Source organism: Pyrus communis, chromosome 9 (genome assembly GCF_963583255.1).
Source record: "Pyrus communis chromosome 9, drPyrComm1.1, whole genome shotgun sequence".
NCBI classification, from domain to species: Eukaryota; Viridiplantae; Streptophyta; class Magnoliopsida; order Rosales; family Rosaceae; genus Pyrus; species Pyrus communis.
Genome location: NC_084811.1, coordinates 6,221,358 through 6,236,628, shown reverse-complemented (window position 1 = coordinate 6,236,628; position 15,271 = coordinate 6,221,358). Strand labels below are relative to the sequence as shown.

Here is a 15,271-nt window from a genome sequence, read left to right as displayed (position 1 = left end):
TCAATACTTATAGTTTTCATGATGCTTAATGATCTTTGATTGTATCTCTATTGTGCTTTTTCACGTAAAGGACTTTTGGAGAATGTTGTGAATTGCGTTGCGCAAACCCATCCAATTCATTAACTTAAGGAGAACTTGAAGGTTAATTTAAGCGGACCTAATTAACCCGGGGTGTTGAGTTTCATAACTTATCGAAAGACCAACTGAAAATCAATCTTGTATGCAAGTGTAACATGTGTGGAGAAGAACCTTCTAGCTAGCATTCCATCCATATTTTCATCACATTCATATTTACATTCTGCCTTTAATTACAATGTGTGCATTTTAGTTAATTTCGCCAAAAACTCAATTCCCCCCCCATGTTTTGTTAAGTCTTAATCATTTGATTTGTTTTAAGTATTTTACGTTGTTTAGTTTTGCATTCTTTGAGTCTAGTATAGTGTTTTATATTGTGTTTTTACGTTTTTGAGTCAAATCCAAGTGATTAACAATCCCTCCTAATCCCCGGTCCAGAACGATCCCTACTTATATCTATACTACAATTGTCAAAAAGAGGGTTTAATTTGTGTGCGTATAAATCTCGCAGCAAACCGCACACTAAACCTTGTTCTTTAATGTAACCAATGGCAATAGACTACACTAGCAAATATAGAAAACTTAGAAACACACAAGACTTATATTGATTCGGCAGAACTTTTGCCTACGTCCAGTTCTGATTTCTCAAGTTAGAGAAATCACCTCTCCTTTGATTAATAATAGAGAATTATAGAACTTTTGCAAAACCCTGGAACTAATCTCTCTCACTTGTCTCGGCTGTCACAGTTTTTTCTCTCACTGATTTATGCTTTACCGCAACCTGTTTATAGGCATAGGTTCGTCTTACATGTCCCAAGTCTAATTAAATTCCTATTCTAAGTGGATTAGGAAAATACACTTATCCAAATCCAAATAGACTTCTAGAAATGCAAACCTAAATTGAATAAGGAAAACTGAAATTCTTTCCTAAACCCTCTAGGACAAGAATCGGTATACCTCTAATTTTCCCTAAAACAATCCTAAACCAACTAGGACACTTTGACAAGCCAAAAAACATAACAAACATAATTGGTCTAAAAAAAAAACCAAAAGGTAATTATAAGGTTCAGATGGTAAGAAAATCATAAAATTGTTTGCATAAATAAATATCGAACCTATGACTTGCTAGAAACTTTAAACTCTACTCCACTAGTGGACCATTATTAGAGCTATATCATTGAGGTGTCTTCTCAGAGACAATATTCTTATCACTTACAAGATGATGGAGTTTGATTGGACTGTCTATTGCGAAAAACTAGTGTGAACTCATAACTTAACAATTGTCAATCATCAAAACACGATTTAAGAGGTTTTAAAATGTGGTAATACTTATCCTTGGTCATGGTAGAAAATATCAAGGGAATGATTTTGCAATCCTCTTAATTCTGTCCATTGATTCTTCAATTATTCATTCAATCCAATAGCTAAAAACGAGAGAAGAAAGTGTAGAAGATGAAAAATGAATGTAAAAACCAATTTCCAAACATAAATTAATCATCACTTCAGCCTAAAGCTCCTATTCATATAAGTTATTTGACGATAGTAGATATTCTTACAAATGAGCAGAAAGTTGCCCTAGTAATCTTCTCATTTCTCCTTTTTATCAAGCAATTGTCTTGTGTTTCTAGGGTTGGCCTAATGGTGAGGATGAGTCATGAGTAAGAGTATACTAGAAATCCGGAGTTCAAAACCTTTTTTCACTTCTCTTAATTTCTTGACCCAAAAAAAAAGTTCTAGTATTTCAGTTACATAGAAAAACCATAAATTCTAATTCCCTTTAGGGTCTGCCAAATTGTTGAGGAAGAATAGTGTAATGAGTTAGTATTAGGACAAATTCAAAGTTCGATTCCTTCCAAAACAAGTTGTTAACCATCATCATCATGTTGACTGTGATGAAGCAATGGTTAGATGGAATGCCACCTCATTACATCATTCAACGGTTAGATGGACTGCCAACTCAGCTTTATAGTTAGTTAGTTAGTTAGAGAGATAGCTTGCTAGCTAAGATTGTACTTGGCATATAAATAGCTGAAAAACACATATTGTAATTCAGTTAGGCATTTTCACAAATCAATACAATTCCTCTTTTCATTCTCTCTCTCTCTCTCTCTCTCTCTCTCTCTCTTTAGTTTCTGATTCTTTCTTGGGTTCTTCGAAGCATTGTTCTTGGTTTGTTATCATCGTATCAATCGCCCAGGATGATCGTTTGGGATTCTTCCGTTGAAATTTTCGCATCAGGAGGAGTGATTGTGAATGCTTTCTAGGTTATTCTTGGTATTCTCATCAGTTTTCTGGAATTTTGGTATTCTCGTTCTTCGATTCCTTTTCTGTTCTTGAAGTTTGTAGATGAACTGTTTGGTAAAATGTCTTAGTGAAATATATAAATTGTTTGGTGTGAGTATGAAATATTGTTGATCGAATAAGATGATTGTAATTGATTGAGAAGAATTTTGATTGAAAGATTATTGATTGCTAAAGAGTTAAAGATTGAAAGAATGAAAAGTTTGTTGATTGTTGAGTTTCTTACTTCATAAAAAGCCGAAGCCAAAAGTGTGAATTGTGTTTTGTACATCAAGATTCAGAAGTTGGAGAGTACTAATCAAGATTTAGAAGTTTGTTGGTTGTTGATTGTTGCTTGTTGATTGTTGTTTCTTTGTTACAATTGCTATAAATTCAGTCAAGATTGAAGGATTACTTGGTATGATTACTGTAACGTTGCAAGAAGATAATTTTGTAAAATAGAGCTAAGTTTTCATATATTCTTTGTAGGTATGGTATGTTTGACTTTTTCAATGGGGAATCACAATGTCCACCGAAGTATTGTATTACGCCTGAAGGTGGTGTTACAAAGGAGATTACTTGGGTTTACAAACAATGGATTCAAAAAGATTTGGCGTTGTTGAATTTACTCATTGCTACATTGAGCGATGAAGTTATGGATCATGTGATAGGGTGCAAGACTGCATAAGAGGCTTGGGAAAGTTTACAAGAAAGATTTGCCTCCATTTCTGTTGTGAGGATCAATCAGCTAAAAACTGAATTTCACACTACCCAAAAAGGGTCTGATTCAGTTGACAAATTCTTGTTAAGAGTGAAGGTTATTAAAGATCAACTTGTGGCTACAAAGGAGAAGATTATTGAGAATGATTTGATGATTGTTGTGTTATCAGGACTGCCACCAGAGTTTGAAGTCATCAAAACCATAATTCTTGCTAGAGATACATCTATATCTCTAAAAGACTTTAAGACTCAGCTAATTGGAGTTTAGGGTTCTTGTAACAAGAATGAATAATATTGCTAGAACAATGTCAGCAATGTATGTTAATGGTGATTTGACAAATGGACAAGGAAGTCAAGGAAGCTATTAGACTTTTGAGGAAGGTGAAAGTTCTAATTCACAAAGGTTTAATGGTCAAAGAAATTTTAATGATGGCTCTGGTTTTGCTGGAAATGGTGGAAGATCTTTTCAACAGAGGTCGAATTTCAATAATAATAACAGGATGTTCAATGGTCATAACAATAATTCCAAGTCTTATTCTAATTTTGGGAATAGGTCTTATGGTTTCAGTGATTCTAATGGTTCAAGTGGCTTCAATGGATCAGTTGACAATCAAATGGACACTATGGTATTTCAAACAACTTTTATGGTGGAAATGGATTTAAACAATGAAATAATTGGCATGGTAATACAAATTACAAGGCTGCTATAACTCCAGAGTGTCAAATTTGTTCAAGAAAGGGTTATACTGCACCAAATTGATATTATAGGACTAATGGTGATCAAGTCATTTTTAAAGGACCATTTTTTTGTCAAATCTGTGGCAAGAAGGGTCATACGGCTATACAATGTTATCACAAGAATAATTACTCTTATTAAGGACATCCTTCACCTCAGTCATTGAATCCAACACTTATGGGTATGGCAGCTCAAACATCCAATACAACACAAGCAGCTCAGAATGTTCATGGTTTCTCTAATGCTGATACATGGGTGGTTGACACATGTGCAACTCATCATATGACAACTAACCTTGAACATATTAACTAAGTCACTCCTTACAATGGTGAATCTAAAATCACCAAAGGTAATAGAAAAGGTTTGACTGTCAAGAATATTGGTACATCTAAACTCATTACTGATACTCATACTTTTGTGTTGAATCATGTGTTGCATGTTCCACTTGTTGCAATGAATCTGTTATCAGTTAAGAAATTGTGTAAAGATAATGGATGTTGGTTTATTTGTGATGATTTAGTATTTTTTTTATCCAGGACAAGGCAACTCGGGTGATTTTGTACCAAGGAAAGAGTGATGATGGGGGAATTGTTCAAGATACCAGTATCTGTTTTTAGAGGTTCATTTGCTGCAAAATCGAAGAAGTGTGGTGCATTTCTTGGAAAGAAAGTGAGAAGTTCAATCTAGCATAAAAGATTGGGACATCCATATGAAGAAGTATTGTCTACAATGTTGAAGCATGCAGGTGTATCAGTTCATAAAGACTCTTGTTCTACCATAAGTTCATATTGCATTTCAGGGAAAATGTGTAAATTACCTTTTTCTGTAAAGCAAGTTAGAACAACACATAGGTTTGAAAAGATACATTCAGATGCCTGGGGTCCATTTCCTTAGAGATTTATATAAGGGTATAGGTATTATGTCAGCCTTGTAGATGATTGCTCAAGATGTGTATGGATTTTTCCAATGATAAATAAATCAGATGTGTTCCAAATTTTTGCAAAGTTTCATGCATTTGTTAATACTTAGTTTAATAGCTCAATTAAATGTCTGCAAACTGATGGTGGTGGAAAGTATGTAAATAGTATAATGAAGAGTTTTCTAGATCAAAAAGGTATTGAACATCAGATTTCATGTCCTTACACACCTCAACAGAATGGCATTGCAGAAAGAAAACATAGGCATTTAGTTGAAATTGCCTTGAGTTTAATGACAAAAGCTTCAATTCCTGCTATGTTTTGGTATCAACCTGTTCATATGCTGATTCTTGATAAATAGGATACCATGCAAATGATTGGATAATAAGTCACCTTATCAGATTTTATTTGGTGAAAATGCTGCAATACATAATCTTAAGGTGTTTGGAACAGCAATATACCCATATCTCAGGCCTTACAATCAAAATAAGTTTCAAGTTAGATCAAGTCAGTTTGTTTTTCTTGGATTTGCAATGGGGATACAAAGGTGTGATATGTTATGATATCTATAGTAGGAAATTTATTATTTCAAGGCATGTCATACATGATAAGGATGTTTATCCTTTTAAACAGTCTTCTATTACAAAGGGTGTTAATTCAGGTGTTTCTTAGAGGTCAAATCAGAATCATATAGCTATTCAAGTACCTATTCTAGTTTCTAGTTCTCACAATGCACATAATGATGAATATGGTGTTCAAGAAGAAAATTAAGTGTCATCTGCTACTAATAGTGCTGAGATGCAATTTTCAACTCTAAGTCTCTATATCAGTTACAAATAATGAACTAGAACACAGTCAAGTGAGTCAAGGGAATCAGCTTTGGATTCACAGTAATATCAAGTTCCAAATACCCTTCATCATCACTTTGGTACATCATCAATGTTGCATGTCCATACAAATTCACAACTTCAGGTAATCTTACCTTTTTCATCACAATGTGAATCATCCATTAACACTGCAAATTCTACTGGTATAAATAATTCTAGTTCTGTGCACCAAATAGTTATAAGATTGAAAAGTGGCATTATTCAGAGGTAAGACTATAGTGCATTCATAGCATCATTTCCTGAACTACAATCTCTAAAGCTAACTGAAGAAGATCATTTTGGTGAAGGCTATAGTTTTGTATCTGCAATTATTGATGCAACAGAACCAACCACATTTAGGAAAGTTGCGTCACTACCATAATGCAGCAAGCAATACAAGAAGAGTATGACTCTTTCAGAAGCCAAGACACTTGGGTTTTAGTACCACTTCCAAGTGATAGATCGATTATTGGAAGCAAGTGGGTATATAAAGTGAAGAAAAACCCTGATGGTAGTGTTTCTAGGTATAAAGCAAGGCTTGTGGCTCAAGGGTTCTCTCAGGAGCAAAGCATTAATTACTTAGACACTTTCAGTACAGTGGTTAGACATACCAATGTGAGAATATTGTTGGCTTTAGCAGCAATCAATCATTGGAAGCTTAGACAGCTTGAGATTAAAAATGCATTCTTGCATGCTGATTTACAAGAAGAGATTTACATAAAACAACCACAGGGGTTTGTGGATGCATCACATCCCACTCATGTGTGCAAATTAATCAATTCACTATAAGGACTGAAATAGGCTCCAAGGGCATGGAATTTGAAGTTTACATCTCATTTGGTAGCTATGAACTTTCAGGCTTCAACTTCTGATACAAGCTTGTTCATCAAGAAAGATGATGGTGATAATGTTATCCTTCTACTATATGTAGATGATATCATCTTGACAGGTTCAAACTCTACCAAAGTCCAGAAGATGATTGATGAGTTGTCTAAGGTTTTTTAGCTCAAAGACATGAGACAGTTGAAATACTTTTTGGGATTACATATTTCTTATAAGGAGAATGAGGATATTTTTGTGAATCAATCAAAATATATAAAGGATGTGATCCATAAGGCAGGTATGGATTCATGTAAACCTGCGGCTATGATGCGAGATTTATACGCACACAAATTAAACCCTATTTGTGACAATTGTAGTAATGATGTAAGTAGGGATCGTTCTAACCGGGGATTAACTAGGGGTGCTAATCTAATTTGAGTTGACTCAAAAACATAAAAACTAAACGTAAAGACTCTTAACAAGACTACTATGACTCAGAACAGCTTTGAAACACTCAAACTGCCTAAAACAATCAAATTGACTCAAACAGAACTAGAACTTAATTTGGACGAATTTGAAAGTGTTTATGACTCCAAATGCTTAAGAACACAAAATAAACAGATTTGAATGACTAAGACTCAACAAAATATGGGGGAATTGTGTTTGGACGAGATTAAATTAAATGGACAGATTATAATTAAAACAGATTGTAAAACAAATTGTGATGAATCAATGGATGATGGAATAGCTAAGCGGTTCTTCTCCACACATGTTACACTTGCATACAAGATGATTTTCAGTTGGTCTTTCGATAAATTATGAAACTCAACACCCCGGGTTAATTAGGTCCGCTTAAATTAACCGTCAAGTTCTCCTTAAGTTAATGAATTGGATGGGTTAGCGCAACGCAATTCACCACATTCTCCAAAAGTCCTTTACGTGAAAAGCACAATAAAGATACAATCAAAGATCATTAAGCATCATGAAAACTATAAGTGTTGACGAGGCCTTCGTTACTATGATGAGCATGAAACTAGTGCCAAGAATTCATTTAACGCGATTGTTTATAAGCAACCTCCACTACTTGTGAATATAAGTTCATAACTATTAGGTGAAACTCACTTATATTCTAGCGTCATATTCATGCATGAAAATTAAGCGTGCACTCTCAATAAACATACATAAATAAGTTATCAATCAAACAGTTAAACAAATTAAATCCACAACTTATGAAATTCCAACCAAAGGTAATTAATTCATATTGCAAGCATAAACATGGTTTCGAATCACCCCCTAGCTAAAGGGGGTTTAGTTCCTCATACGTACAAGACAAAGAGAATTGAAATTAAACATTGAAATCAAAGAAACACCTAAACATTCCAACAACTCAAACTTGAATTGTATGAACGTTTAGGCCCTCTTCTCTTCCTCTTCGTTGCGGCACAAGGTCTAAGGATAGGTTTTGGGGGGATGAGGAGTGGTTGGAGTGGCTGCAATGAAGGAGAAAAGGTGCAGAAAATGGAAGGGGATGCACGGCAAGAATGGGCTGTTTTGTGTTGGTGTGTTGTGTGATTGTTTTGTGGTGAATGGCAATGGTTTGTATGAATGCATTGCATGGTTTTATAGGGAGAGAATGGATGGGAGAGCATGTGAATGGCAGCTAGGAATGATTAAAGAGGGAATGCATGTGGAATGACAACTAGGTTGGTTGGTGGAAAGCTGAAAATGCAAAGGGGAATGCTGGAAATGCAAGGGAAGGCCACGACAAGGGTTGTGTGTTTGTGATGGGAGAAAATGGATGAATGATTAAGAGTGCATGTGGGTGAATTATAGAATGGGAAAGAATGTAAGTGACAACTAGGGTGAATGGTGGCTGCAATGATGAAGTGTGATGGCTGGAATTGCAAGGGAAGGCCACGACAAGAATGGGTTTTGTGTGCATGTGGCTGAAATTGGTAGGTTATGCATGGGTTAGGATGGTTTTTGGGAAGAGAATGGGCTAGGCCCTTTGTTTTATGTCCTAAAGTGCATACAAGGCCTTCAATTTCATCCAACACTTTGGCTCCAAGCATAAGTTATCCATCCTTAGCTCAATAGTGCTCCAAAAGGCCCCAAAAGGCTCCACAATGCATCCTTTCGTCAAATACGTCTTATGATCCTGAAAACACACAAAAGAAGCTTGAAGAATTAAAATAACTAAGAATTAATAACATAAATGCACGAAAACGAGCCAACTAAGTTGCCTAAATATGCTCCTATCAGGCTACTCCATGCAAACCCCATGATCAAATGCTACTTTCAAAGGGTTTATGATGTCAAATCCTTCTCTTTATAGGAGTATTGTAGGATCATAGCAGTATTTGACCTTTACTAGGCCAGATATTGCATATGTTGTTAATATAGTATGTCAGTTTATGAATTATCCAACACAAATGCATTATGCAGCAGTGAAACGCATACTGAGATATCTTCAAGGCACACTACATCATGGGATTTTATACTCAGCTGATCAAATGAAAACATTAACTGCTTTTTCAGATGCAGATTGGGCAACTGATCTCAACACTAGAAGGTTGATAACATGTTATGTAATGTATCTGGGCAACAATCTAGTATCTTGGCAATTGAAGAAACAATGTTCAGTGTCGAGAAGTTCAACAGAGGCAGGATATAAGGCTCTTGCTCGCACTGCAGCTGATGTTGCTTGGGTGAGGTTACTGAAGGATTTAGAAGTGTTTTTTCCTTCACCTCCCACAATTCATTATGATAATATGTCTGCCATTGCCCTTATTGCAAATCTTGTGTTTCAGTCTCGAATAAAACATCTTGATACGGACCGTCACTTTGTGAGAGAACATGTTCAACAAGGAGATCTAGAAGTGGTGTATATTTCAACGGATGATTAAACTGCAGATGTCCTTACAAAAGGTCTTCACAGTCTAGCTTTTCTTCGACATTGTTACAATCTTAAGCTGAGTACCCCAACCATGATTGAGGGGCAACGTTGACTGTGATTAATCAATGGTTAGATGGAATGCCAACTCATTACATCATTCAACGGTTAGATGGACTGCCAACTCAACTTTATAGTTAGTTAGTTAGTTAGAGAGATAGTTTACTAGCTGAGATTGTAATTGGCATATAAATAGCTTGTACACATGTGAATTTCATTGCATGCAAATGATGCATCACTAAGCTCCACGTGGCATATGACTCATCATAAATAGACAAATCATCAATAACATGTGGCACAAATCAAGCAAAAGAAGTACAAAACTTTCCAAAAATTCAGCAAAAGGGAGAAAATATCTCTTAAAATTGGCAAGGGATCCAAATTTCTCTCAAAACCAAAAAGAAAGCTAAAGCATCTTCACAAAACAAGCAAAAATTGAAGATTGCTCACAAAATAGTCAAGAAATCCCTATAGATTTCGGCCAAGCAAGGGAAAGTGGTTGAACTTAAGACACAAAAGATGCCTAAATTCTCCTATGGACGAATCAAGACACATATCAAAGCCATATCCATCCAAAGGCAACCTTTGAGAAGTCTATAAATACAAGGTCCTAAGACAAGCATAAGGTCGACAATTTCTACATTGAAGGGCCGAAATTCGCACAAAAGGAGAACCTCTACCAAATCTTTGAAGACTAATATGCTGCTAAAACTTTCTTCAAAGAACACACAACCAAAACCGAGCTTTCTTTCGACCAAAGCCAAAGCATTCCCTTGAAGAATCAACAATCACTTGTGCCGATTCCTTCAAGAATTTGTTGCAAGCTCAAAACTTTTAGCGACGTTCGTTTCAAGATCAAGTCGCCAAGACCCTTGAATCAATGAAATCCTACATCAACAATACCTTTGCCGCAACCCTAAACCTGAGGTGAAGACTACCCACGCATTGTTTCAAGCTCAAAACTTGAAGCGATCGTTCAATCATTCGTCCAAGATCAAGTCATCGCAACCCTTGGATCAACAACCTACGCATCTACATCAAATTTGAAGACTAAATCAGAGGAAAATTGTAAACAGAGATTGTACTCTACAAATTCAATCAATACAAATCTACTTTGTACACGTGTTCTCGTTTCATTCGTTATAGAATTTTCATGTTTACATAGCTGAAAACGCATATTGTAATTCAGTTAGTCATTTTCACAAATCAATACAATTCCTCTCTTCATTCTCTCTCTCTCTCTCTCTCTCTCTCTCACCTTGGCGCTGCCTCTAAAAGTTTGAGCCTAAATAGTTAAACTAATATATTTTCCAGAGGTTTAATTTATAAGCATGCATTGGAGAGAAACAATATTTTTAGATAACATATAAAAATGAAAAATATATCCAGATTCACACAAAGTATCTCTAGAAGTTGAAAATCAATTGTGCCTGAAACTAAGGGCTGGTTTGGTATTGTTGTGCTTTGAAAAAAAGTTGTTTCTTCTGTGTTGTGAGAATAAGCAACTGTGAAATAAAGCAGCAGAGTGTTTGGTAAACTTTTTTGTGAAAGTGCTTTTTGAAAAAAACGTAGTATTATAGTGTTTGAGTAAACTTTTATATAAAACAGCTATGACTATATGAAATGACCAAAAAGGGTATAATACTGGATGTGCCATTAATTTAATTTTCTTAATAAATAAGGGTGAATTACTAAATATACTTTATTTTTAAAAGAAAAATATTTATAAACGTTATCTTAAATATTAATTAGTATGACAAACTACTTCAATTGAAATATTTTAGACTGATAGCTAGGATTCATTAGTACAATATTGTTAATGTACTTGAAAGTAGTCTAATTAGATGCATTCATGAAACTTGCCGATAGATATCAAGTTTTGAAGGTGATGGTAAAACACACCATAGTTTATTGTGGTGAGCAAAAATACTCCCATAAATTTGACGTAGACAGGTTAAAGGAAGCATGCACAATCTGTTTGATAAAGCCAGTAATTTATTTGATAACCCATCAGTAAATTAATTTAGTACAGATATACTCAGGTACAGATTGCCACCAATTATAAAGTCTCCAGACTTTGCACATCTCCTTTTCGTCATGCAAGAATTTTACCGATTCTGGTCGTGGCTTGTGCATGAGTCGCCTTCCAGAAAGCTTTTCCGAAACTAGTACCCTTGTCTGGTGGCATCAATCTAGCCCCTCAACCATGTGTTTCTGTAAGATGAATCGTCGCGCAGCGAAGCATCATGTGGCTTGTATTCTATGAGATAGTTGTGTGGAAGCTTCAAGTTCCACTTGATCGCATCTCTTAAAGCCAATACAGCCTGGTCAACAAAATCAAGGTCAACAGATTACACTACATACACAGAAAGACTAGTCACACAAGCAGCAAATTGTTATAAATTACCAACCTGATGATCAGAAGCATTCCGGTTCCAGACACACAATATATCCTCATTGAATCTAATGCTTAGTACCGCACCACATATGTTCTCTCCATAATCAAGCTGGTCACCCACCAAGGCAAGAACCTGTGCATAACATGTAAGTAGGTGCAGAAATAAGTTCTAGGATACACATCTCTCCTCTAACGAGGATATACTACGTTCAATTACCTCCAATCCCCACCCCCACCCCCAAATATCTGTCCTCTAATGTTTGTTGTACCTTTTAAATATACGCATATCCTAATGAGATTGCATTGCATCTGATTCATGGTCGTTCTGGAGGCACTTGCACAGGAGGCATGAGGTTGCTGTTTGATCTAGAACAAATTCAAACGTATGCCCCCCATGCTCCTACTCCTGCGCCATCTGTACGTATATTCAAATCATAGTTTTCATTTACTTTGGTGTGCAATTTTTGTGTTTTCTTTAGGATTAAGGCCTTACTTTCTCTCATGTTATTAATTTCTTATCTCTTTCAATTCCTAAGAGAGTCTCATTCAAAAATACATGGATATACCACCATGTCCTTAAAAAAAAATCCAAATTTAGCCAATCTACGAGAAGCCTTCCCGTTTTTGTCATAGTTTGCATACACAACAGAAGAAGAACGAAACCAACTTAAGTTAACCACAATCGAAACGAAATGAACAACAATTGATCATAATAGATATATAAAAAGATTACTATGAACAACCAATTTTACACATAATGGCGCTTAAGATTAGGCACTTGTTCGAGTAGCCTAACCTAAACCCAATAAGGATAGGATAGATGGATCATATGCACAAAATCAACCCGAAAAGAGAAATTATAGTAGACGACATATACACTAAGCTTAAATAATTAAAAACCTGCCTCCACTAATAAGCAGAGCAGAGTTCACAGATCAGTAGCAGGACAAATCAGAAGCAGAGTTCACAGATTAGAAGCAGAGCAAAGTTTTATCCTTTCTTATATACCTAAACCCTAAGATAAATCAGAAGCAGACCTTCCACAAACCCTAATTTTTTCCCCCAATTAATTTTTTCCACAAACCATATCACCTTCCCCAATTAATTTGTTCCCGACCCTCCATCCCCAATCTTTTTTCCCGACACTCTTACACTCGTCCATTTGCTCTTCCCACCCCTCTTTCATTCTCACTCTCCCATCCCCAAATTTAAAAATCCAAACAAATAAATAACGACGCCGAGCAAGAGAACACGGCCTGGAGAACGAGAGAGATCGCTGGGATTGAAGTTTTCTAGTTTGGGTACAAGAGGCGTGCTGATACGAGAGGCATGTTCTGAAAGTGTGAGGAAAGGAGGAGGGCAATTTTGGGTTGTTGAAAAATTCATTAAAGATTACTGTTCACCCGTGTTTTTGAAAATAAGCTGGTTTTTGGAAGTTGCTATTTGCAGCTTCATGTAAAGCTGATTTTGAGAGTTTACCAAACACCAAAAACCCTCCTAGTTTTTTTTAAAATCATCTTAACCCCAAACCATACCTAATTCACGTTGATTAAAATGCTTTAAAAGTCCATGTCAAACCCTAGAAATTGGTTGACATGTAAATGCTAAAGTGAACACCTGGCACAGAGCCGTGTCAAAGGAAACTAAGGCCTAAGATGAAAATAAAATGGAGCCTTGCAGTACGGTTGTACCTTAATATCATTTTTTTTGTTTAACAATATTAACTCAAGAAGCATAAGATTTATGAGAATAAGAGATTTTTTTTTTTCTTTATTTCAAATCAATAATACAATGAATGATGAAATTTTATGGGCAAAAAAAATATTAGGCCTAATTTAAGTAAGAGCCTAAACACATGGCTTGTTCACCTCTGGACCGTCTTCGGCCTAACCTAAAAATAAACATAAACATAAAGTTAAACGCCAACTTAAACTTAAAACAATAAGGGGGTGATATGTGGAGCTTTCACCATGTTAGAATCCATCCAAATTGCTTTGTATTTTATTTTATTTACTTGCTTGCTTTGGTGAGAACATGATTATGTAAACAAAACTTGATGCATCATACGCATCAGCTGCAGCAGCAATTTGGCATCTTAATCTTGTGTGGATTCGATGACAGAGACTGACCGAGTAACTGCAGACCTGGCTACGCCTAGTACGACACGGAAATTCATCGAGTTTTTGGAACAGAACTGTCAGACGTCTTTTAGGGTTTCTTCCGCATATACAAGCTCAAATACTATTTATTATATGTATAAAAACATAGGAGGAAATTGTTCAACTGACTTTAAAGAAAGAAAAAAAAACAAAACATCAGTATTTTTAAGAGACAAATGTCATTAGTTAATATTTTGATCTGTTCCTAGGACTGGATCAAGAAGTCATTTGGATGTGGGTTTTAAAAAACTGATAAGATTCAATGCAAAGAACAAAGATACATAGTTTCTTTTTCTTTTTCATTTTTCCTTATTTCAATTGGAAATTTTAAGGCTTCATCATCTGATGGCTTCTCAACTGTTTCTTTTTCTTCTAGAAATTATGGATTTTTTGTGTGAAATTAGGTTGGACGAACACTCTAGAACCCTGAAGTGTCGAAGTGTCACTGTTTGGACACAACCAAGACATAGCAAGGGCTCTCTTGTAAATTTCAAAAAATATATTGGGGCAGCTTTGGAATATAAAAACTTGGGGCAGTTTTGTTAATACAAAAAACATTTTGGGGGCAGTTTTTGCAAATATTAAAACTTATAACACCTAAAGTTTATAAGTTTGGGGGGCAGTTTTGTAAATATAAAGCTCCTGGACTCCAACATTAGAGGTAAGCATTTTATATTTTGGTTGAATTTTGTGCATCTTGAATTTTCATTGACTATTGTCTAGTACGAAGATAATAGAGGTTGGTTAATTTGATTGGGTGTGTGTTGTCTTTAATATATATAATATTTATTGTAAATTTATTATATTTTAATTGTTATGTCTTAGCTATGTCATTGTCCTTACTTTTTGAGATTTGTCGTGTCATCATGTTTGATTGTCACATGTTGTCATATTCGTGTCTGTGTCTGTGCAACAAGTGTGAATGGCTTCTAATACTCAGTTCAGGCCCTATCACTTCCTGCAATTTGCAGAAATTACAGTGAACTTACGATGAAGAAACCAAATGTTTATGTTATGCCAGTTGGAGCAAGTTGAATTGAGTCTGGTTTTGGTTTGCCATCAAAGGCCACTTATTTGAAGGCCAATCCAGTTAGTTATTAAAAATATAGAATACTAACATAAATTAAGGCTCTGTGAAGACTCCAGCAAAGGGAAGGAAAAAAAAAAAAATGCTTTGAATAAGTTATTTCTTTTCTTTCGTAAAATGTGAGACCCAACAACAACTAAAGAAATGATAACTACATATTTATTTATCCGTAATCTGAATCAAAACAATGATATTATAATTACAAATTACGCATATGTTTACTAACCAAACAGAAATGAAAACCTAAGGGGCCAACAG

The 15,271-nt window shown here is 35.3% G+C and overlaps 1 protein-coding gene across 1 annotated transcript; it reads right to left on the bottom strand.

Moving 5' to 3' along the window:
* Positions 1 to 11,561: 11,561 nt before the first annotated feature.
* On the bottom strand, positions 11,562 to 12,953 carry LOC137744266 (eukaryotic translation initiation factor NCBP-like). Its single transcript, XM_068484124.1, has 3 exons — positions 12,852 to 12,953; positions 11,781 to 11,900; positions 11,562 to 11,693 (listed from the first exon to the last, which is right to left on the bottom strand). The coding sequence occupies exons 1-3, from the start codon at positions 12,951 to 12,953 to the stop codon at positions 11,562 to 11,564; spliced, it is 354 nt and encodes a 117-aa protein (XP_068340225.1).
* Between the last annotated feature and the right edge of the window lie 2,318 nt (positions 12,954 to 15,271).

What these genes read in the sequence shown, in the direction of transcription:
- LOC137744266 (XM_068484124.1), bottom strand. Translation starts at nt 12,953, where the DNA reads ATGAAAGAGGGGTGGGAAGAGCAAATGGACGAGTGTAAGAGTGTCGGG. An exon ending in TAATTGGGGAAGGTGATATG is followed by an intron (nt 11,901 to 12,851) that starts GTTTGTGGAAAA and finishes TGTTATGCACAG; the next exon opens with GTTCTTGCCTTGGTGGGTGA. An exon ending in GGAATGCTTCTGATCATCAG is followed by an intron (nt 11,694 to 11,780) that starts GTTGGTAATTTA and finishes TTTGTTGACCAG; the next exon opens with GCTGTATTGGCTTTAAGAGA.